The 24,106-nt window shown below is 36.0% G+C and overlaps 1 protein-coding gene across 2 annotated transcripts in view; it reads left to right on the top strand.

The window, feature by feature from the left end:
* Positions 1-24,106, top strand: part of LRRK2 (leucine rich repeat kinase 2) — a 158,359-nt gene that overhangs the window by 78,510 nt on the left and 55,743 nt on the right. For both annotated transcript variants that reach the window (XR_004683328.1, XM_035027906.1), the window contains exons 30-39: positions 134-261; positions 2,247-2,465; positions 6,064-6,265; positions 7,626-7,714; positions 13,996-14,183; positions 15,053-15,207; positions 16,468-16,614; positions 16,754-16,945; positions 18,377-18,523; positions 22,786-22,886. Coding sequence is in view for 1 of the 2 variants with exons in the window: in XM_035027906.1 (XP_034883797.1) it covers positions 134-261; positions 2,247-2,465; positions 6,064-6,265; positions 7,626-7,714; positions 13,996-14,183; positions 15,053-15,207; positions 16,468-16,614; positions 16,754-16,945; positions 18,377-18,523; positions 22,786-22,886 (1,568 nt within the window). In the remaining variant the exon portion in view is untranslated. The remainder of the gene's footprint in view (positions 1-133; positions 262-2,246; positions 2,466-6,063; positions 6,266-7,625; positions 7,715-13,995; positions 14,184-15,052; positions 15,208-16,467; positions 16,615-16,753; positions 16,946-18,376; positions 18,524-22,785; positions 22,887-24,106) is intronic.

Below are 24,106 nucleotides of genomic sequence, written 5' to 3'. Positions count from 1 at the left end.
GTCTATTGGCTTTTTCTCTCTCTTTTTTTTTTTTTGTATGCTAAATAGTAGATATTATCACCTAAATTTTTTTTTAAAGGACTCTTGCCTCTTGTTTGGAAGGCTAAAAAAAAATTCTCCAATCTTTCTTTAGGTCGTGAGGAATTCTACAGCACTCATCCCCACTTCATGACCCAGCGAGCTCTCTACCTTGCCGTCTATGACCTCAGCAAAGGGCAGGCTGAGGTGGACGCCATGAAGCCTTGGCTCTTCAATATAAAGGTCATCTGTTCTACTAATCATTTGGAAGTAGAAAATAATTTTTATTTTTGTGTGTGTAAGGTAATTTATTTTGGACAAGCAGCTGCTTCAAATAGTCTCCTCAGCTTTTAAAAATAAAGTTAGAAGCGGGGCGCCTGGGTGGCTCAGTTGGTTAAGCGACTGCCTTCGGCTCGGGTCATGATCCCGGAGTCCCGGGATCGAGTCCCACATCAGGCTCTCTGCTCAGCGGGGAGCCTGCTTCTCCCTCTGACCCTCCCCTACTCATGTGCTCTCTCTCTCTCTCTCATTCTCGCTCTCTCAAAATAAAAACAAATAATCTTTAAAAAAAATAATAAAAAAATAAAGTTAGAAGCACTAAAATTTTGAGTTGGAGAATTCTTAGTGTCATTAAGTTGTGACATGAAAATAGTGTGTTCCATATTGCTAAATGTTATAGATACTTAAAACCCTTTAACCTGTAAGAGTTGAAAATATATACGTTAAGCTATTTTTTATCATTTTATTTCACTTTATTTTATTTTTGAGGGTGGAGGGGCAGAGGGAAAGGGAGAGAGAGAATCATAAGCAGCAGGCTCCATGCCCAACAACCCTGAGATCATGACCTGAGCTGAAATCCAGAGTCGGATGCTTTTTTTTTTTTTTATTTTTATTTTTTAAAGATTTTATTTATTTATTTGACAGAGACACAGCGAGAGAGGGAACACAAGCAAGGGGAGTGGGAGAGGGAGAAGCAGGCTTCCCGCCGTGCAGGGAGCCCGATGCGGGGCTCAATCCCAGGACCCTGGGATCATGACCTGAGCCGAAGGCAGACGCTCAACGACTGAGCCACCCCGGCGCCCCTGATCATTTTATTTCTTAAATGGAGTATGAACTTTCCTAATTTAAAATAAACTATACTAAACAAAAGCAATCCATGCATCGCCAGCTGTGTCCTCATTGGCAATGTAGTATGGGTTACTTCAGATCTTACACTTTTATATTTATTTTTTTAAGATTTTATTTATTTATTTGAAAGAGAGAGAGCGCATGAGAGGGGGAGGGTCAGAGGGAGAAGCAGACTCCCCGCCGAGCAGGGAGTCCGATGCGGGACTCGATCCCGGAACTCCAGGATCGTGACCTGAGCCGAAGGCAGTCGCTTAACCAACTGAGCCACCCAGGCGCCCAGATCTTATACTTTTAAACGGCACCAGATTAGTATGCTCTTGTATTTGGAATCTCTTTTTGTGATTTTTCCACTTTGTCCCTTGCTGTCATGCTGTTAGGTGTTTCCTGATGTACAGGTTTGTAGAATTGAGATAAAGTAAGAGTGAGTGATGCTCTTTGAATGAAGCTTCAGTGGGCTCTTCTGTGAATCAAGTCCTTAAAAAGGTTTGTGTCAGGACATTTTAGCAGATATTTTGGCTGCCTACAAGCTCAATTTGTAATTTTGGTAATTTTTTATCTTCCTTTTTTGGTCATAACTAGCCAAAGTGAGCAAATATTATAGTGGCAGTCATACTTGTTTTAGTGCCTTTTTGTGTTGTTGTCCATGTGGACAACAAATTGAATGACTTTAAATTGAATTCAGGAGATTGAATTTACAGATAAGGAAGTGAAAATATAAACCATATTAGATCACTTTGATACAGTCTTGGGTTTATTAAATGCTTATTTTATTTAGAAGTCCAAAGTACACTTAGAGAGTAACCCATTTTAAGGCATAAAAGAAAAGAAAAGGAAAATAGATTACTACTGTTATATAAGCTGCCTGAAAGGTGGTAACTTGGAATAAGAAGGGACATAAGAATGACTTTAAAATTTCTTAAGGTTACATTTTTTCCCCCTAGGTTTAAGGAAGGGAACATAGTTAACATTTTCTTCTTCTTGACATCTTTCGATTTCTCATTTCCACTCAACTGAATTTCATAAAAAGTGACTATGAACGGAACTGTAAGCAGTCTTGATTTTAAAACAAACACAAGAGTACTTTATACCATTTCTTGTAGGCTCGTGCTTCTTCTTCCCCTGTGATACTCGTTGGCACACATTTAGATGTTTCTGATGAGAAGCAGCGCAAAGCCTGCATAAGTAAAATCACCAAGGAACTCTTGAACAAGCGAGGGTTTCCTGCAATAAGGGATTACCACTTTGTGAATGCCACTGAGGAATCCGACGCTTTGGCAAAGCTTCGGAAAACCATCATAAATGAGAGTCTTAATTTCAAGGTAATGTGGTTAATGCCTACTGTAGACTGGTGGATAAATTTAATTGATTCACTCTCATGTTACGCAACTGCTTAGAAATGTCAGAGTGTTGAGAAAAGAACGACTATCTTAAAATTGTGGTTTCTTTCATTGATGTTAGCATTATTAAAATGCTTCAATTTTAAAGTTGCTTACTTATGCATACCTTATTTCAAATGTATAGAAATGGGAATAAAAATAATTAGAGGATCCTGAAGGAAACTAAGATTGTCTGAGAAACTGAGAAAATATTTCTGAGAGAATCTGAGATCATGTTTCTGATGCCCTTTTCCTCACAGCTTTTTGTGGTGGTGATTCAAAGAATACAAGTGAATATTGGGGTCTTGGGATCATCCTTCCTCTCTTGTTCTTTGTTTTCACCACTTGCTCCTTTCTTTTGGAGTTCCTGTTTTATGTGCATCTTCATATTCTGTGCTGCTCCTTCGAGTCTCTTGTCACTGTGATACCCATTCCACCTGTTTTTTTTCCCCTCAGTACTGTGAGATGCCTCTTTCCTGGGGTTGCCAAGATCAGGAGTTTGATTTTCAACAATGTCTTAACAATTTTTTAGTCCATATAAACTGGACTTTCTATTTTAGAAATTATGTTTTCATTTCCAAAGTTCTAGTAAGCCAAATGTAATTCATAGGGTTCATAAAACATACATAAATTGGTTATTGGGAAGAATACTTGTTTCTAATACTTTCAGGAAAATCTTTCCGGAGTTCCACAGATGCCGTGGTATAAACTGCCCTGAAAATTCCTCACATAGTTCAATATGCCAAACCCAATGGTGAATTTCACTGTTAGTCCCTGTTGGTTTAGCTCATTAGCACTAATGATCAAGGCCATGGCTTATAACGAGGGTCCTGTTTTGCCTGGGCATTCCCAGCATAATTAATAGTGCCCCACTACATTCTCAAAAGCATTCCAATTTGGATGATAAATTACACAGTCACCCTGGTTATAATGTGTTGGCCAGTTAGCTTAGTTCTGTTCCATTTGCACAGATTATGCTCCTATCTAAGACCTAATGAGCCATTTATAAATGTGTTGGTCTTTGTGGTGCCCAGGGAGAGAATTTGCATGTTTGTATCTTTCAACACATTTATCATAGTCTCTAAAAGGTTTTACCAATGGTGGGTCAGTAATGGCATCTTATGTAAGAAGAATGACATAGTATTTATTTGCAAATTTTCCTGCTCTCCTGTTGGACATATGATTAGAGTAATGCGACTTTGAAGAAACAAATACACAAAATTCATGCATCCAATTAAATATTCTCTTTATCCAGGCAGTTTTCTTCTGAGACTATACCTGTACTTCCAGAACTTTATTGTTCCTTATAACATTTTAATAGCTATTTTTATCATATATGTTGGCGCATGTATCATATTTTTAAGAGACTTCTTGGAGAATAGTTTGTTTTGAAAAAGGCTGAATTTAGTGGAAACAAGTAGATAAAGTATGGATAGTTTAGTTGAAGTATGGATGAGCTGGTTGGTTCATCTGACTGGACTACTAGTACTTTAGCATGATAGCAAGTTATCACTATCAGTCAATAAGACCAGTTTTCTTCCTGCACTTGTAAATGAATTCTGAAGCCGACACAAGGAGGGAAAACAAATGCTTTGAGAAATGGCTGCATTATTTGAAGAAAGATGTATATTGCTAATGGTTGCATCATTCTGGCATTTTAGTTTGAAAATCTGATTGCTTTGCAGAATACTGGCTCTTTCCTTATCTTTCAGAACCAGTGAACCTGCCAGAACTGTATATTCTTTCCTCCCTGAGATGTTTTAACGTGTATTCAGATAGCAGCTTTTTAAAGCTATTAGAAATAATTTTTTTTGCCTTGTCATTTGTTTTCCATTTTCTCCTCCTATCTTGGCTCTTCTCTAATCTTTCCTTGTCTCACCCTTATTAACATGTATCTCTCCAGACTCTAGGATATTTTTTTTTTCTTTTTTGGCTCTTGGCGACCCTAAATCAAGCTAAAAGAAGTAGGACAAAATGGAATTCAGTGACAACATTATCCCTTTCAATCTTGTCCAGCCCATTAGCAGAGCAGGATGCTCTGCTGGGCCTGAAACTCAGCCCTATGAAATTCATCCCTTTGCTATGTAGTTTGTTTTCTGTGAGAACCCTTGTTTACTTCTCTATGTAGGTTTTCTTTCTTGGGTTAAAACACAACCTTCAATATGAAGTTCTATTTTGTCTTAATTTTCAAATGATGAAGAGAGGGAATATGAAAAGTAGAGATTAGTGGAATTACATTTAATTTGCTGGGGCATTGGATATATGAAAACAATTTTTCAAATGACTGGAGGTGAATATGTAAGTAGTAGTATGGCTGCTATAAATAAAGCTTCTTAAAAAGTTCCAGTTACGAGTAAAAAAAAGAGCACCTTAAATTTGCATGTGTATGTGTAATAAAACCGAATTTCCATTTATAATAAGTTTAAGAATTTAAGTAGAAATTGTCAGGTAAAAAGAATACAAGAATATATACATGGGTTGAGCAATGGGGAGAGTTTGCCATCTGGTGGTTTTCAGAGGCATTTTATTTATTTATTTATTTATTTATTTATTTATTTATTTATTTATTTATTTATTTAAGATTTTATTTATTTATTTGAGAGAGTGAGAGAGAGAGAGAGCCTAAGAGGGGGTAGGGTCATGTGGATAAGCAGACTCCCTGCTGAGCAGGGAGCCCAATGTGGGACTCGGCATCATGACCTGAGCCGAAAGCAGTCGCTTAACCAACTGAGCCACCCAGGTGCCCCTCAGAGGCATTTTAGTTACTGTGTTAGCAGTTGCATTTCTATTTAAAATTAGATTTTCCTGGGGGGGGTGGAGGTTTGGGAAAGATTTTTTATTATAGAAATTATCATCTTAAAGCCATTCTTTAAAAATTTTTATGTATTTCAGTTAGTAGACAATGATTAGATTATAAGTGTAACAGACCAAAAAAAAATCATCCTCTCATGTCAAAATCACTTGTTTAGATGAGTTTTTATTTTGCCAAGTTTGAAGTTCCATGAAAAAGCATAGGTTGGGTGAGGAGACTTCATGTCTATCTCTGTTGATATGTATATTCCATTAATGCAACATTTTGCAAATAACAAGCACAAAATTTAATGTTTTACCTTATGGCATGGATATTTAATCTAATCAATAAGACCCCAAAGCTTTTGTAATACTTCTTACTCACTTCTAATGCTAGCATATCTATTGCATATATGTCTAATGTCTTAGAAAATAGTAAATCCTTTATTTATGGTTAGTGATTTATCCTGGGTTATGTCATGGGTTTTCTGAATGGTTAGATGAATATTTCCATATTATTTTGTTGGATAGTTCTTTGTAAATTGGCTTCTGTGTTTATATTTTTCTTATTTTAATATCACTTTATTCTTCACAATTTAAATAGTTTTACATCACATTTTGATTTTATTAAAAAATATATTTCTGAATAATATATCACTTTCTTAACAGCTATTAGCACTGCATTTACCAACCACCTGACAAACATAGGAGTAAAATGGATTTTTACAGCTTGTCATTTGTAATTACACAGATTCGAGATCAGCCTGTTGTTGGGCAGCTGATTCCAGACTGCTATGTAGAACTTGAGAAAATCATTTTATCAGAGCGTAAAAATGTGCCAATTGAATTTCCTGTAATCGACCGGAAACGATTATTACAACTCGTAAAAGAAAATCAGCTGCAGTTGGATGAAAATGAGCTTCCTCATGCAGTTCACTTCCTAAATGAATCAGGTTTGTGTGTTTGTTACATATTTTTTTCAAAGCCCCACTGTAATCATTTATAAAAATGTATCTGAACCTTGTATAGAATTTACATACAAAACTTAACAGAATATCCATAAAATTCTTTGACCATTGACTTTTTCCTTTTGAAAGGTCATCATGTGCAATAATTTTGAATTTTCATATGCCATATTATATAAAAAAACATTTAGAAGCCATCTAAGGGCAGTAGTGGGAAGGGTATCCGAGTAGGAGTTAAAACATGTGGGTTCTAAAAATTGACTTAACTATTCAGGAGCTTTGGGACCCTGAGCACAAGCCATATCCTTCCATAGTATCAGTTGAATTTAGTGTGTGTGGAGTTATTTGTATACTATAAAGGGGAATTATTCTTGGGTTGGTCTAACTGGGCACTTAGAGAATCAGTGGTTACCTGAGATAATGCACCTTTTGAATGGCAGATCTTGCCTGTTGCATCGCAAGTCATAATGAGATCTCACAGATGAAAACACTCACACCAGCTTCTGTGCTATTTGGGTACTTGATCAGTATGACCTTGCTAGAAATGTGTGAGTTGATTTGTAGTACTAGAGTAAGTGGCCAAGAAGCTGCCTTTAATCCCTAGATTCTGTTGTGTGAAAAATAAATCTTCACATGGATTATAATCTTTTCCTTTTCTTCCATTATTTTTAAACCAGTAGCTTTGTGCAATGTTCTGTGTTTCTTACCTATATTTGAAAATAAAGTATCTTTGTAGAATATATTTAGAAAACTAAAGACAATTATCATATGGTTTTACTCACATGTGGAATATAAGGAATAGCGTGGAGGACCACAGGGGAAGGGAGGGAAAACTGAATGGGAAGAAATCAGAGAGGGAGACAAACCATGAGAGACTCTGGACTCTGGGAAACAAACTGTGGGTTACAGAAGGTGTGGGGGGTGGATAGGGTAACCGGGTGATGGGTATTAAGGAGGGCGTGTGTTGTGATGAGCACCGGGTGTTAAATGCAACTAATGAATTGTTAAACACTACATCAAAAACTAATGATGTACTATACAGTGGCTAACTGAACATAATAAAGAAAATTGTGAATTTTTTATTATTTATAAATATATGCAAGACAGTGCATGTCACTGTCTCAAATATGGTTCTACATGATCATTTTATCTAGTTAAAAAATACTTTATAATATTTGGACTTAGAGCTCAGAAACTGGGATGCCCAGGTTCTAGTCTCAGCTCTTCCACTAACTGCGCTGAGATTTCCTCATTTGTAAAATAAGGAGGTTGGACTAGAGACTCTCTAAAGCCCCTTGCTATTTGTATATTGTAGATTCCATGTTTCACTGTTTGATTTTTACTACAGGGGTCCTTCTTCATTTTCAAGACCCAGCACTGCAGTTAAGTGACTTATATTTTGTGGAACCCAAGTGGCTTTGTAAAGTCATGGCACAGGTTGGTGTCTGATACTTTTGTAGCAGGGGGTAATGATTGAAGAGAAGCACAATGATTGAAGAGCATTGAGCATTATAGATTTTGTGTTCAGTTAAGGTAGAAGATCCTGCACATGTAGAATACTGTAGAACAATTCATGTAGAAGACTGCATTAAGTAGAGCTTCATGGAAGAAGGGAAGATGTCTGAGAATTCACTTCAGTGTCTTTGTTTCCAACTTACAAACAGTTGTTTACCACTCTATTCCACAGTGCTTTTCTAGATCCCGGTGACACTTTGGTTTGGTTATTGATAGAGTCAGTTGAATGGAAGCTCTGTGAAAATCCTTGGGGGCAAATATACCTAAAAAAAGTGGGTTGATGAAGGGCGCCTGGGTGGCTCAGATGGTTAAGTGTCTGCCTTCGGCTCAGGTCATGATCTCAGGGTCCTGGGATCGGGCCCCGCATCGGGCTCCCTGCTTGGCATGGAGCCTGCTTCTCCCTCTTCCTCTACTGTTCCCCCTGCTTGTGCTCTCTCACTCTCTCTGTCAAATAAATAAATAAAATCTTTAAAAAAAAATTGGGTTGATGAGCATAAAACCTTTAGCTAGGTAACATGGAGGGGAGTTTTGCCTCTTGAGTGGAATATAAGCTCTAAATGCTTACAGTTTTGAAAACTGGATGGTGATGGTTATGGCTGTCCTTTCTCCATTTGTATTTCATATGGAAAAATTTTTCTTCTGCCAATGATAATCAATTACCAAGAGTTTATCTTAGTTATAACCCATCTCTATAGGTTTGCCATAGAAAACCATTCAAGCAGAATATACTAGCTTAGTGTTTTTTAATGTCAGTACTTTTGACATTTTGGGCCAGATAATTATTTGTTGTACATTATAGGATGATTAGCAGCATTTTTGTCTCTACCATCTAGATGCAAGTAGTATTGCCCCAGATGTGTCTGGACGTTGCCAAATATTGGTGGTGGTGCAAAATCACCCTTGTTGAGAACAACTGCATCTAGCATAATCATGAACTGAAGTGAGCTCGGGAGGCTGTCTCTAGCACATGTACTCAAGGGCAACTATCTTGTTTGTGAGCATAATTTACAGTTTGGAATGTGAATCCCTGAATTCCTAAAATAATTCTACCTTTTTACATTAGAATCACCTCTTCTAATTAAACCACAATAGTAATTAAATTCCCTCAGATAATTTTGAATGATAGTTCCTAAATTTTATCTAAGGGAAAAAAGGAAGATATTTTGGAGAGGGAACTCATTTTGGGCTAAATCCTATATCATGGACCTTGAGAGCATACTGAAACATTACTGCAATTGGCTATTGTAACATGACGGTAATAACTATTTTGGTAGATATTTTTAAGGTAGATTTTCCTCCTTTTGCAAATATGCCATAGAAAGTGTGAGTCCACTCATCTGCTAAATGGGAATGAAGCTGGTAGAGTGGTCAAGAGCACAAGCTCTGGAGTCAGGATGACCTGTGTTCAAATTTCTTCTATATCTTTCCTAACTTTGTGACATTTCTTAATGTTTTAAGCTTTTGTTTCTTCACTTGTAGAATAAGGATAATAACAATATTATTTTCTACATTGCTTCCCTAACTTAATATAAGTGAGAAGTAAATGTTAGCTAATTTAATGTTTGACCTATTTGGTAATTAAAGATATTATTTTAGGAAATTTAAAAAATCTTCAAAATTGTAGTGATGCATCCATGTAGTTTTGGAAAGTATGCCAGGTACAGAGCTAAATAAAAAATATGTGTAGGTGGGTGTGTTCTGTACAGCAAAGGGAGTTTTAAATATACCCTGAATATTTTGTTGTCCTAGATGGCACACTATATCAGAAAATAACTAAACTCTATATAGTCAAGAAAAGGCTAAAGTTACACTAAAAAAATGAGGTGCTTCCATGTAAATTGGGAATATTTAAAGTTGCACAGATGTGGATAATATGGGGGGGGCGTATCTTATTCAGTAGAATAAAGAAGTGGTTTGCATCAGAATCACCATCTTTAAAAAAAAAACAACCTTCCACCATAACCGCGGTAAAATCCCTGAGGATTCATGGGGTAATTAAGTTGAAACTCCATGAAAGTTCTTATTAGCATGGTTATACTATAAACATGATAATTTAAGTGAAAATTAAGTCAAGAACTTGCATAGTTCAAAGTTATATTGAAAGATAGATCTAAAGAGTCAGTGGAATAATAATTTAAATTTCTTATTAATTTAACAAATACCATATTTTTTATGCTGATATATTAAATTATGTCATTTTCACCAAGACTTAAAGAGAATGAAAACTATAATCAAGTGAAAACAAGAATGACTTGTCTGACACCCATCAGCAAAAAAATAAGGGTATTCACCTCCATGAATCACCAAGGCAAAGGCAGAAAGTTTCATGGTGCAGAAGCTCTAATGAACCTACCCAACTTCTCTGTGCCTTAGACTAAACTTATTAAAGAAGTTTCCATTGCTGCACAGAGAAGTTTACAAAACTCATTTAACCATATGATAAAAGAGAGATGAAAGGCACTTATTGAATTAATCAGGTGGAACATTAACAAGCTTGCATGGAAATTTAATCTTGATTAAAAACTTGGGTGAGGAATTTGGAAAATTTTCTGTCTTTGCATGAGGGCACAAATTAGCATTATAAGTTACTAGGCTGAAGGAATATTAAGAGTTCTTTTAAAGGTGATAAAATTAAGATAATGTTTTAGTTTTTTATTGCTATGTAACAAGATACCCCAAAACTTGGAGAAAACAAGTAAAGTTGGAGTAAAACATCAATATTTTATTGTTTCTCACGGTTCTTTGGGTTGACTGTGCTCAGCTGAGTGGTTATGCTCCACATGGCATTGGCAAGGGTCATTCACTTGGCTTCCTTCATTGAGCCAGGCTGGAAAGCCCAAGAAAACTACATTCACATTTTTGGTGTGTTGGTACTCTTCCATGTAGCCTCTCTTATGACCAGTCCTTTCAAAGGGTAAGCCCAGAACTTATAAAGTGTCAGTTCTGCCACATTCTCATGACTAGAATAACCATAAGACCCATCCAGATTCAAGAGGAGGAAAAATGAATGGATTTCATTTCTTGAAAGATTGAATACCATGCATGTGTAGGGAGAGAAGAAATTCATGTGTCCATCTTTGGAAACTATCTACTACCAATAGTGGTAGCACACCATAGATCTACTAAAAAAAATCCAGCACAACCCTCTGTTTTAAAATCAGTGTGCCGGGGCACCTGGGTGGCTCAGATGGTTAAGCGTCTGCCTTCGGCTCAGGTCATGATCCCAGGGTCCTGGGATCAAGTCCCACATTGGGCTCCTGACTCAGCGGGGAGTCTGCTTCTTCCTCTCCCTCTGCCTCTCCCACTGCTCATGCTCTCTCTCTCTCTCTGTGTATCTCTGTGTCTCAAATGAATAAATAAAATCTTTAAAAAAAAAATAAAATAAAATCAGTGTGCCTAGGGATGCATGGCTGGCTCAGTCAGAAGAGTGTGCAGCTCTTGATCCTCGAGGTTGTGGGTTCAAGCCCCATGTTGGGTATAGACATTACTTAAATAAGTAAACTTTAAAAAAATAAAAAATAAAGTCAATGTGTCTAAATAAAATAAATTAGAATTCTAAGTATACAAAAATGCCTAACATACAAGGGCTACTTGTGCATTATCCAAACATTTTCTCATGTACTTCTCAGAGCAGTTCTTTTAAATGGTATTATATTAGTCCCCATCGTGAAGATGAAGAAATTGATGGACAGAGAAGTTAAATAATTTATCCAAAGCTACATATTTAGGAACAAGTACAGTTAAGATTTCAAACTAAGTAGTTTGACTCCGGTGCCTATAAACCTAACCCCAGGATAAAATGCTCCAAACGTCTTTTTTCCCCTAATTCACTCATCCAACAATATTGATCTGACACCTACAGTGTTCGAGATACTGTTCTGGTGGGGGCTGTAAGCATAGATAAAACAAGGTTCCTGCATTCATGAACCTGACATTCAAATGGGAGGAAATAAACAATTAACACTTAAAATGTCAGGTGATAGAGTGCTATAAAGAAAAAAGTATGGTGGGGATAGAGAGTGAGTTGTCAGACAAGGTCTTAGCAACTTTAAAAATGCCAGAACAGCAAACAGTTTTCCTTACCACCTAAATTGTAAGAGCAGTCTGGGCTATAACGTGCACAATATGGGAGAAGTCCCAAACTGCAGTTTTTATTATTTGCTGACATATTTATACGTTGTCATTATACATTATGTTCAGCCAATCATGCTTTCATTGATTCAATAAACACTGTATGTACCAAATAGAGATAAAGAGATGAGGGAGACAGGTCCTTGGGTCTAAGGATTTTACAATCCAATATTTCACCCAGCAACATGATAATGTACATAATATATAGTCCTATGGAACTATCCCTTACATGTTAAAGATCTACTAAAGAAATTAAGCGCAAGCCTTTGCAAAAATTAATTTGGCTAAGTAAAATGAATAGGAATATGTGGCCAGTAATGGCTAACATATGAGGGCTTACTATATGCTAAAAATTGTCATATGCACCTTGCATGCCTTATGTATGTTATCTTATTTCAGTGTCATGGCAGTCTAAGGGATAGTCACTTTTATTATCTGATTGAAGCTGTGGCTTAAGGAAATTATATACCTTTCTCAAGATAATACAGCTAGTACTAGAGCCTGGATTTGAACCTGGATTCTTCTGAATTTATACTTTTAACTGCTATGATGATGGTCAAAGCTGAAAGGTCAAAACTTAACTGCTGTGATGATGGTCAAAGCTGAAACTATGGTCTTTACAGTAGTATCATCTGAGTTTCTTGTTAAACAAGCAGATTCTCAAGCTTCATCCCAGATCTACTGATCCAGACTCCAAAATTCTGTAGTTACAAAGGAATCACTAAACTGTACTATACTGCCTCCCTTCCCATTGATAGAAACCATTTTCTATTCTCTAAATGTAAAGTAACATGTCTATGGCAAACCTGGAAGATAATTTCCCTGTGAATATATTGTTGATGAGACTATAATAAGGATGGGGGTGTTGGATAGATCTGTTAACTGGAGCTGGGGAAGGCTTAAGATTCATTGATTTCCTTATATGGAATATAAGGAATAGCATGGAGGACATTAGGAGAAGGAAGGGAAAAATGGGGGGGGGGGGAGGAATTGGAGGAAGAGATGAACCATGAGAGACTATGGACTCTGAGAAACAAACAGGGTTTTAGAGGGGAGGGAGGTGGGGGGATGGGTTAGCCTGGTGATGGGTATTAAGGAGGGCACGAACTGCATGGAGCACTGAGTGTTATACGAAAACAATGGATTGTGGATCACCACATCAAAAGCCAATGATGTCTTGTATAGTGACTAACATAACAATAAAATTAAAAAAAAAAAAAAAGAAGGTAACTCAGCAACTGAGATACTCAACCAAGGTTTTAAAAAAAAAAGTAGTAAGTCATGTTTCGTAAGTGGTAAAGAAAGGTTTATCATTTGGAAAAACTTTGTTCATCGTACTAATAATTGGGTCAAAAAGGGAAATTATGTCAAAATGAAAATGTGTTAAAATTAGAAATAGGGTGGGGGGATGGGTTAGCCTGATGATGGGTATTAAATAGGGCACGTATTGAACGGAGCACTGGGTGTTATACGCAAACAATGAATCATCTAAAACTACACTACATCAAAAACTAATGATGTAATGTATGGTGACTAACATAACATAATAAAATAAAAAAAATTAGAAATAAAAAAAGATTCATTGATTTCAGAGGATCTCTTTAATTTTGGATTTGAATTCACTCCCTTAATTTAATAAATCTTTTGTGGAGGAGTGATTGCCCCACTGGGCTTCCAGGTTACATAGCTGCTAGTAGAGAACTTAGGTCCTGTGTTATACTTGAAAACATTAAAATTGTTCTGATCATTTTCACCGAGCAAAGACATGAAATGCCTTAAATTCAAAACCTTTCAGAAAATTAGGGGCACCTGGGTGGCTCAGTCGGTTAAGCGTCTGACTTTTGGTTTCAGCTCAGGTTATGATCTCAGGGTCCTGGAATAGAGCCCCAAGCCCTGAGCCCCACACTGGGCTTTGCACTCAGCGGGGAGTCTGTTTTCCCCCTCTCTCTCTTCCTCTGCCCCTCCCCCTGCTCATGCACACACTCTCTCTCTCTAAAATAAATAAATAAATCTTAAAAGAAAAACTTCAGAAAATAAATTCTAGTGATTTTTAACAAGGTTAAATCTTTCAGATTTTGACAGTGAAAGTAGAAGGCTATCCAAAACATCCTAAAGGAATCATTTCACGTAGAGATGTGGAAAAATTTCTTTCAAAGAAGAAGAGATTTCCAAAGAACTACATGTCACAGTACTTTAAACTCCTAGAAAAATTCCAGATTGCCTTGCCAATAGGAGAAGAATATTTGCTGGTTCCAAGCAGGTAAACCTAAACTTAAAAATTCAATTACCCTGTGGAAATTCACCATCTATTTTATGTTTTGTCAAAATAACTTTGGTTTATTATAAAAGTATTAATTTGTTTTGATTCTTGTGCACAATTTCTATTGAAATGTAGCATTTACTTTTAATGAAAACACTATATTTGACATTTTAAAGTTATAGTAAATACTTGTTTTGTGTATATAATTACTATTTCGTTAACCACTGCTTAAATTACTTAAGAAAGGTAAATAGTGATTTGTGTGTGTGTGTGTGTGTGTGTTCATGTGTATCCTTACATGGCATTGAGAGAGTTATATTCGACAAGTTCTGGGGAGATAGTGAGTTTTCATCAGAAGAATTATGGCAGTGTATTTTGTGAGGAAAGTGGCAATACAATGAAGGCCTACATTCTAATCCTGTATTATAGAAATTTTTCTTGTTGCTTTATATTTTCTTACTGCTGGGAAATGCTATAAGGTGTACGACATTAAAAAGTGAAAATTGCATTGATTGGTAGATGCTATCCAATTCCAAAAATACATATACACTTTTTCTGGGACATGCATTTTTTCAAGTTTTATATAATCCCTTAAAACTTGTCTACGCATAACTAATTGTAATAATTTATTTATTAATGTAAATAGGATTGCTGAAAAAATGTCATGCATCTGAGCATGCATTTGAATTGATTAATCGGCCACTGAATTTTTGAAGAAGGAAGGGCATGTCTCAAAAGAACATTATCAAAAAGTGCAATTGCCTAGAATATTTATCTTCAACTCATTGATTTTAAGGAGGAAAGCATTTTGGTTAACATGGTTGGGTGTTTTATGAAGCTATATAATGCTGATGTCCTTTTCTCTTTAGTTTGTCTGACCACAGGCCTGTGATAGAACTTCCCCATTGTGAGAACTCTGAAATTATCATTCGACTATACGAAATGCCTTACTTTCCAATGGGATTTTGGTCTAGGTTAATTAATCGATTACTTGAAATTTCACCTTACATGCTTTCAGGAAGAGGTATGTATTTAATGAAGACTTAATATTTGAGAAGTTAGGGGGAAAGCATATTAAAATTGTCATGTCATTTTTCACAGAGTTTACTTATTTGTAAGGCCACTGAAAATCAGAAAATAAGTTCATAATACTTCAGAGTAGCCACAGAAAGACATATAGGCTCACATAAGTTCATGCAGTTTGTCAAAAAGGAGATTTCTCAAGTCCTCACTCAAAACCTTTTTGTTTTTATTTTAGACACCCTTAGAATAAGTATGAATATCTTGCTTTCCAGGCCAAAGTAGACTAGAAGCAACAATTTTAGACGGTAAGATTATGAGGAGTCATTGGTGTATAAACACACACACACACACACACACACAAATGAACAAAGAAAAACTAGAAGTGACTATCACTGCAAAGCCAGGGAGTTTTACTTAACAAAGGTAACCAGGTTGTGACCCTTCAGACCATTCAGTGTAGAGACTTAAATAGCTCTCTTCTGCTGCACAATTCCTGAGGGATTTATAAAAATGAATAAAAATGGGTGTTTATAATGCTAGCTCTTTCTTCCAGGAGAAAGGGAGACCTTAGTGCTCCAAAGGGAAAATATCATTTTGGGGGGGGTTAAAAATAGCTTTATGCAGGTGCTACTGTATTCTGAAATAAACCTTATCTTGCTTGCAATTAATAAATATATAGGTAGTTACATTGCATTAAAACGAAACATTCAGGAAGTTTTGATTTGAGTGTGACAACCAACCTCCTTTTAAGAGTTTTAAAAGTTATGAGAACTTGGCGTGCTTGGGTGGCTCAGTCGGTTAAGTATCTGACTTGGTATCAGCTCAGGTCGTGATCTCAGGGTCATGAGATCAAGCCTGCTTAAGATTCTCTCTCTCCCTCTTTCTTTGCCCCTCCCCAGCCCCCACTTGTGCGTGCTCTCTCTCTCTTAAGAAAAAAAAAATTAAAGTTATGAGAACTTATTTATGATTCTTTATCTCTTAAATATATTAAACTATTTAACATTGTGAACTTGAACTCTCTCTTGGGTTACCTACTGGGCATTTTGTTTATTTGCTTGCAAAATTAAGGCTAAAATACTTAATTTCATGTATAATAGATATGGATGAGGACTTGTATCATTAACAATTCCAATACTGTGTATCAAAACAAATATCTCTCTATTAGTTACTTGTGGCATGTGCAGTGATTTTTCTGCTTCTTTAATTTATGGAATAGCTCATAATTAATGGACAAAGTTGGGTCCATTTAAACTTCTTTCAGAACGAGCACTTCGCCCAAACAGAATGTATTGGCGACAAGGCATCTACTTGAATTGGTCTCCTGAGGCTTATTGTCTGGTAGGATCTGAAGTCTTAGACAATCACCCAGAGAGTTTCTTAAAAATTACAGTTCCTTCTTGTAGAAAAGGTAAGAAAATTAATTCAAACTTTGAAATGTACCACTAAAGAAATTTAAACTTTTTTTAAAAAAAACTCTGTAATTTCCAGCTTTGAAACAGAATATGGTTCAGATAGGGTGTTGATGAGCTCTCCTTTGGATTACGTAGGCTGTATTCTTCTGGGCCAAGTTGTGGACCACATTGATTCTCTTATGGAAGAATGGTTTCCTGGATTACTGGAGATTGATATCTGTGGTGAAGGAGAAACTCTGTTGAAGAAATGGGCATTATATAGTTTTAATGATGGTGAAGAGCATCAAAAAATCTTACTTGATGATTTGACGAAGAAAGCAGAAGAAGGTAGTGTTGATATAACTTTCAGATGTTTTTAAGTGATACTTTCAATATTTGTGGAGTTTTGTAATAAATGTAAAAATTATTCTTATCCATAAGGGATGAGTTAGAGGATACTACATTCAGTTAGAGTGACAGCTGAGAAAGATGGATTGTATCTGTTACCAATAAGACCTTTGTGTTCTAGATTCAGAACATTTTGGGTTTGAGAGTTTGAATACTGGCTTACTGAGCAACATAACCTCATCTGCGAAATAGGAATACTAAAACCTACCTCATAGAATTGTTATGAGGATGAAAATAGATGATTCATGCTTCCGGAATTTGGCTATTGTAAATAATGCTGCAGTAAACATAGGGGTACATTATCTTCTTGAATTAGTGTTTTCATTTTCTTTGGGTAAATACTCAGTAGTGGAATAATTTTTAATTTTTCAAGGATAATTCACACTGTTTTCCACAGTAGCTGCACCAGTTTGCATTCCCACCATCAGCACATGAGGGTTCTTTTTATTTCACATCCCTGCCAACACTTGTTTCTTGTTTTTGATTGTAGTCATTGTGACTGGTATAAGGTGATATCTCATTGTGGTTTTGATTTACATTTCCCTGATGATTAGTGATGTTGAGCAACCCAAATGTCCATTGATAGATGATTGAATAAAGAAGATGTGGGGTATATGTATATATGTGTGTGTGAGTACTCATACACACAGTGGAATATTACTCAGCCACTAAAAAGAATGAAATCTTGCCATTTGCTACAACATGAATGGATCTAGAAGGTATAATGCTAAATGCAATAAGTCAGACAAACAAAGACAAATACCATATGATTTCACTCTTTGTAGAACTTAAAAAACAGAACAAACAAACAAAGGGAAAAAAAAGAGGCATGAAAAACCCAGACTCCCAGAAGGGAGGTGGGTTGGGAGATGCATGAAATAAGTGAAGGGGATTAAGAGTAGGCTTATCATGATGAGCACTGAGAAATGTAAAGAAGTGTTGAATCATTATATTGTACACATGAAACTAATATAACACTGTATGTTAATTATACTTGCATAAAAAATAAAATAGGATGATACATAGAAAAACTTAGCAACTTGTTAACCATGCAATAAGTGCCCTCACAAATGTGGTAAAAGTAGAGTATTTCTCTGAATAGAAATAATCTATTCTCTACAGATGTCAGATAGGTCTAAGGCAGTTCTGAATGTAGTTTGTAATGAGTGAACCTAGGAATAAGTTTTTAACTTTCCAAGTAGATAGGTATTAATCGAACCTCTAAAACTGTCTCAGATTTTCTAGAGAAAAATAAGATTGGTAAGAAAACCTAAAAGAGTGATTAGAAATAATAGGAAATGTGATTTTTTGTGCAATTTTATGTACATCCGTAAAAATTTGTTTAAAAAAAATGTTTTATGTACTTCTCAGGAGACCTTCTGATAAATCCAGATCAACCAAGGCTCACCATTCCAATATCTCAAATTGCTCCTGACTTAATTTTGGCTGACCTGCCTAGAAATATTATGTTGAATAATGATGAATTGGAATTTGAACAAGCTCCAGAGTTTCTCTTAGGTAACTATTTTTGTTGGTTTGAGAATAAAAATTAGGATGTAATTTTTCCTTATAACCTAGAAAATATTCAAATATATTGTCATAGTTTGTAGTGTCTTCATATATTTGTTATAATGTTTTTTTTTTTTTTTTCCGGAATGATCTATTTGAAAGTAATATGTTACAGACATGGAGTTTGCTTTGCACACATTCTTATGAACTAGGTTCAAGATCAGGATGGGCTGCTGTGGAAGCACACATATTTGTGAAATATGTCCTTGCATTTGCTTTAAGTGCTGGAAATGGAGGAAGCAGATAAGAAGATTTTCAATTGTGTAATGCAGTCATTTTTCAGTCTCAAAAAGACAGAATAAATAAAAGAAGAACACCTCGAGGTAGTCAGAGGAGCAGTTTTGTTCCTCAGGATGACAAGGATGAATTCTCATAAAAATAGTCATAAAAAGCAGTTTGGGATGAAAAATTGAGAAGCATTAAGTTGGTGACATACTCAAGTCTTGAGAGTCATTGGGAACCTTCTTGAGAGTCATTGGGAACCATGAAGAGCATTGGGTTGAATTAATGTAAAGTATTTGAAGACAGTTCTGGCTTTACTTTGTGGAGTATTCATTGTTGTGTCTGTCTATATTTAATTTTAATTAAATTTCCGGAGAAAGAATGCCTAAAATATGTCTGTCAGTACATTAAAATTATTAATAAAGAATGTCCAAAATTTGGGACATGACATGTAAAGGCAAACTGCTTTGTACCTTTATTCTTCACATCAATTGAGAAATTTAGAATGAATTTGAATGCTTTGGAACTCTGGAAGTGAATATATTAGTAATAGTGGATTAACACAAAATGCTGAATTGTCAATGCCAAATCCTAGATCTTAACCAATACCAAACTTGACTTGTGATTCCAACGGTACAGGTAAGTACCAGTCATACTGTAGTCTTTCTCTGAAGGGGTCTCAAGCTTCAGACAAAACTCCCCAGAATAACTCTTAGTAGTGCATTAAGATGTATTTCATATTAATGGACCCCTTCTGAGCAATGTATGTAGAAATGTTCACAGAATTAACTTTGAAGTTTCTTGTGGGATTTTTTTTTTCAGTTTTATTGATATAATTGACATACAGCGCTGTGCAAGTTTAAGGGGTACAGCAAGTGATTTGACTCTACATATATCATGAAATGATTAACCACAATGAATTTAGTTAAAATTGATTATCCCATATAGATATAAAATAAAAGAAAAAGAAAAAATATTTTTTTATTGGTGTTAAGATATTACAGGATTAACTCTTTTAACAACTTTCAATATATATCACATAGCAGTGTTAACTGTAGTCATCATGCTGTGCATTCCACCCCTAGTAATTATTTATCTTATAACTGGAAGTTTTTACCTTTGACCACCTCCAAAAGCACCTGTGTTCTGTATTCCATTAATTACACAGAGGAAAGTGTTTATATAAGTACTCCCATTTTCCAGTCTCACGTCCCATAAACCCATAAATTCCATGTTTATTTACAATTTAGATCAGAGTTTCTCAGACTCTGTGCTATTGCTGTTTTAGACTGATTGATTCTTTGTTATGGGAGCTGTCCCCCATTGTAGCATGTTTAGTAGCAGCCTTGGCCTCTGCCCACTAGATGTCAGTGGTATCTCCTCTACCCCCCGCCCCCCTCCCAAGGTGTGGCAATCAAAAATGTCTCCAGACATTGCAAAAGGTAGAGAGTAGGGGTAGGGGAGCAACATCACCCTAGTTGAGAATCACTGATCTAAACAAATGAGATATATCCTTCTAAAAACATTTTATAATCAGAGACTTCCCAGTATTTTTATGCTAGGGTAATGTGATCGAGATCATTCCTTGCCATTCTCCTTGTAAGGCGGGAGTGAATTTCAGGCCTTCGGTTAACACTTTCCTTCCAAGATAGCAGTTACTAGATGACATTTCTTGATAGACTTGTAAATATTAATAGACTTGTTTTATGAAAAAAATTTAAATGCACAGGTGTAGGGGTTTGTGTGTCTGTTTGAGGACTTGTGAGGTGTATTTCCTCTTCAGGGGACTATTTTTCCAGAGAGCCGCAATAGAAAGGTACTTCAGTGGTGTGGTCTGATGGGGTTAGGAAGGTTTCCTTGCCTTCAAGTTTCTTTCATACTTCGGTGTCACAAATGCACAATTACAGTCCTTAACCTTATTTTTACTGTTAGCCATCTGAGATGACAGTCCATGCTCCATTTTAATATGGCAGTGATTCTGAAATAGGGAAGGACTTTAAAAAATTAGAAATCTCTACTCCTCTCACCTGAAATTTTATATCTCCTTAGAGTGTGTTTCTTCTCTCTGCCTATTTGTGTGTTTTTTTTTAAATTTTTTATTAACATATAATGTATTATTTGTTTTGTTTTTTCTTTGTTGTTGATAGCTGTCCAGACTGAGGGGAACCAAAACAGGAGCATCTATTACTTAAGTGTCCATCTATCTTGCCCTTTCTCTCCATTCCCCTTCCACTTGTTTTCTTTCTCTTTTTCCTCTCCTGTTTGCCCAATCTTGCTTTGATTCAAATACTTAACTGATCCGATAGCCTTCCTTTCTCTCCAAAACTCTCAATACCATCAATATTAACTAATGGTTTTAGAAGTTGGGTATTTATTGAGTACTGGAGGGAAGGGATGGGAAGATACCAAGGCTGAAAATACACAGACAGTAATTTTAGCATGTCTACAATCTAGTAGAAATATGACATATGCTCAAATGAATACTTATTTTTATTCTTAATGTACAGTGTTTCTGAGCATAAAGTAATATATGCTTACATATACATATCATAGAGATGAAAATACACAATAAAAAACCAAAAATATTAAAAAATACAAAATATCTAAGCTTCCCATAGATGCATAATTTCACCACTTAGAAATAACAGATCTCAACATTGTTCTGTTTCTTTGTAGATTTTTCTAAGTTCATTCACTTATGTTGATCAAGTGCTTGTATTTCAAAGTACTATATGAGAACCATAAATACTGTACAAATAAGGATACATTGTATGTCAGTGAAGAGTAACAGTCCATGGAGCTGATGATGGTCGATTTCTCAGGCTTTGGTATCTCAATCTGAATTGTGCTTTACAGACTTGATAAACACCAAGAAGTTGAGATGATGGAGCAGCATAGCTCTTTAAATGACCGCATAACAAGGGTATGGAAGCCTGAAGATACAAAGCATGTTCAGGAAATTTTGGCTATTCCAGTTTTCCAGAACAGTTGTTCTCAACCCTGGTTTTCATTATTATCACCTGGGGAATTAAAAGAAAAAAATCCTAATGACCAGTAACTCCTGTGATTAATTAGGTCAGAATCTTTGAGGGTAGACTCAGACATTGGTATTTTTAGAAAGCTCCTCGGATGTCCTGTGCAGCCCAAACTGAGAGAACCACTGGGCTAGAGCCCAGAGAATGAGCAGTAGGACAGGAAGAGAACCACAAGGGGAATTCAGAGCTACAATATGGATTTGTCCTTGATTTGGGATCTTATTTAGTAGACAGTGTAGAATAATTTGTTTTTGAACAAGAGAGTGACCAATCAAAGTGTAAATATAGGGAGATTGGTTTTGTAGGAGACGTAGACTGCATTGGAGGGGATGAACTCAGGAGGCCTCCACAGTCTAGGCAGAAAGCACCAAGGGCATCAAATGGGTGCGGTGGAAATGGAAATGGAAAGGAGGCAGGGGCAAAGAACTAAGATGATTTTTCAGTTTTGACTCTAGAATGACCGGGAAAAAAGGTTTTTTTTGTTGTTGTTGTTGTTTTTAAATCAGATGTATAAGGCAGAATAAAAACTAGTTTGGAGACAAGATGATGAGGGTGGCTTCCGATGGAGCATAGTTGAGATTTGGAGGGGCATGCCAGTGATCTCCAATGCAAAGTTGTAAATATAGGATAGAGTTCAGAAGGTGGCTTGTGGCTGTAGATGAAGATGTGAAATGGTCAACATATACAAAGAGATGAAGTTAAGGAGTCGGCCAGGTAGTTGAGTGGGGAGAATGTAGACAGAAGACGGGAAGGCTGGAACAAAATCTTTAGGTGCGTCATAGTTCACAGAGTAGAAGAAGGAAGTGGAAGCATCAAAGGAGAATTGATTCAATGAAACAAATGGGTCAGATTTCTGTTCACATATACAACATATGTAATTACCACCGATATAATTTACCTAGCTTTTCTGCTTGGACAGATTAACTGAAGTGCTTTGTACTTTCTTTTCAAAAGGTGATGGCAGTTTTGGATCTGTTTATCGAGCAGCCTATGAAGGAGAAGAAGTGGCTGTGAAGATTTTCAATAAACATACATCACTTAGACTGTTAAGACAAGTAAGAAATCCAATAGTATTATTGCATTACATCGGACATTGGTAATCTCCTGGAACTCTGGTTTTGCATGTGTTTGTGAAAATGCAAAATGACCACATTTCCCCCAAGTCTACCTGAGTTTAGTTATGAAATCCCACCTTTGTCCTTTCCTCATGGAGGAAAAAAAAAGTTTGTTTTGTTTCTCCTGTTGAAAAATGAAGAACAGACAGTGTTCTGAGAATTCTTGTCCCAAGCATCACAGTTACACCCCAAGTACAGAAGAAAGAGGGTACCTCTTTTGAGGTCCTGTATTTCAGAGGAGCTCAAATCCTATACACAGTGGCTCATTTAAAAATTTCTCTTGGTTTCACTTCTATCACATGTTCTTTTCTCCATAAGCACTTTATGTTCAGGATGGTGCTGTGCACTGATTGGCTTAGGCCTGTGTCACTCAATCAATCTCTATGGTAATGCGGGGATGGTATTACTTAGAATAGTCGCACCTTTTCCTGAGGCTGGAGTTGGGGTCAGTACCCCCTAAAATTCATAGTCTGCCTGAGTGAGGGTTGGATAACTCAACAAAAATCAAGGTACCCTTAGGAAGAAAGAAAAGTGAGTGGATGTTGATGGAAAGCTATCGGTGGTCACTCTAGTACCATCTCTGATATTGAGTACTGGTGGGGATTTATTCTATTTTCTGAGACTTTCCCGAAGTAGGAATGAGAGAGTGAGTCAGAGTGAGAGCAAAGGTAAAATCCAATTTGAATTCTGTAATCTTATGCCAGAATTCAACTGTATTTTTGAATCTATTCATTCTTATTTAAAAAAAAATTAAAAAAAGAAAAGAAAAAAAGAAAAGTAATTTCTGCCTAAATCTGAAACTAAATGACTTGTGTAAACTTTTTTTTTTAAAAAAAGGCACAATTACAATATATTAGTTATTCTGGATAATGAAAATAATTCCATGTCTGTGTAAAATATCCTGCAGTAATTTTATTAGTACTATCAGAAGTTACACTGTGGCTCTAGATATAAGTTAAGAAACATTTTATATATAGAAGCAAGTCTATGAAGCAAATCTGGGTACAGTCTCTTTCAATCTGTAGGCAATTGATTGTATAAATTGATTTTTCAGCCTTGATCATTAGTCTTTAATATATGTTTCAAATTTTATGCAGTGTGCTCAGGGAACCCTGTTGAAAATCAGAACACTAAGAATGTATACAGGACTGAGTAATGTA

Source organism: Mirounga leonina, unplaced genomic scaffold (genome assembly GCF_011800145.1).
Source record: "Mirounga leonina isolate KUSES-001 unplaced genomic scaffold, KU_Mleo_1.0 Mir_201, whole genome shotgun sequence".
Lineage (NCBI taxonomy): Eukaryota > Metazoa > Chordata > Mammalia > Carnivora > Phocidae > Mirounga > Mirounga leonina.
Note: the sequence above shows the minus strand (reverse complement) of the source record. Positions and strands in the feature narration are given on the sequence as shown.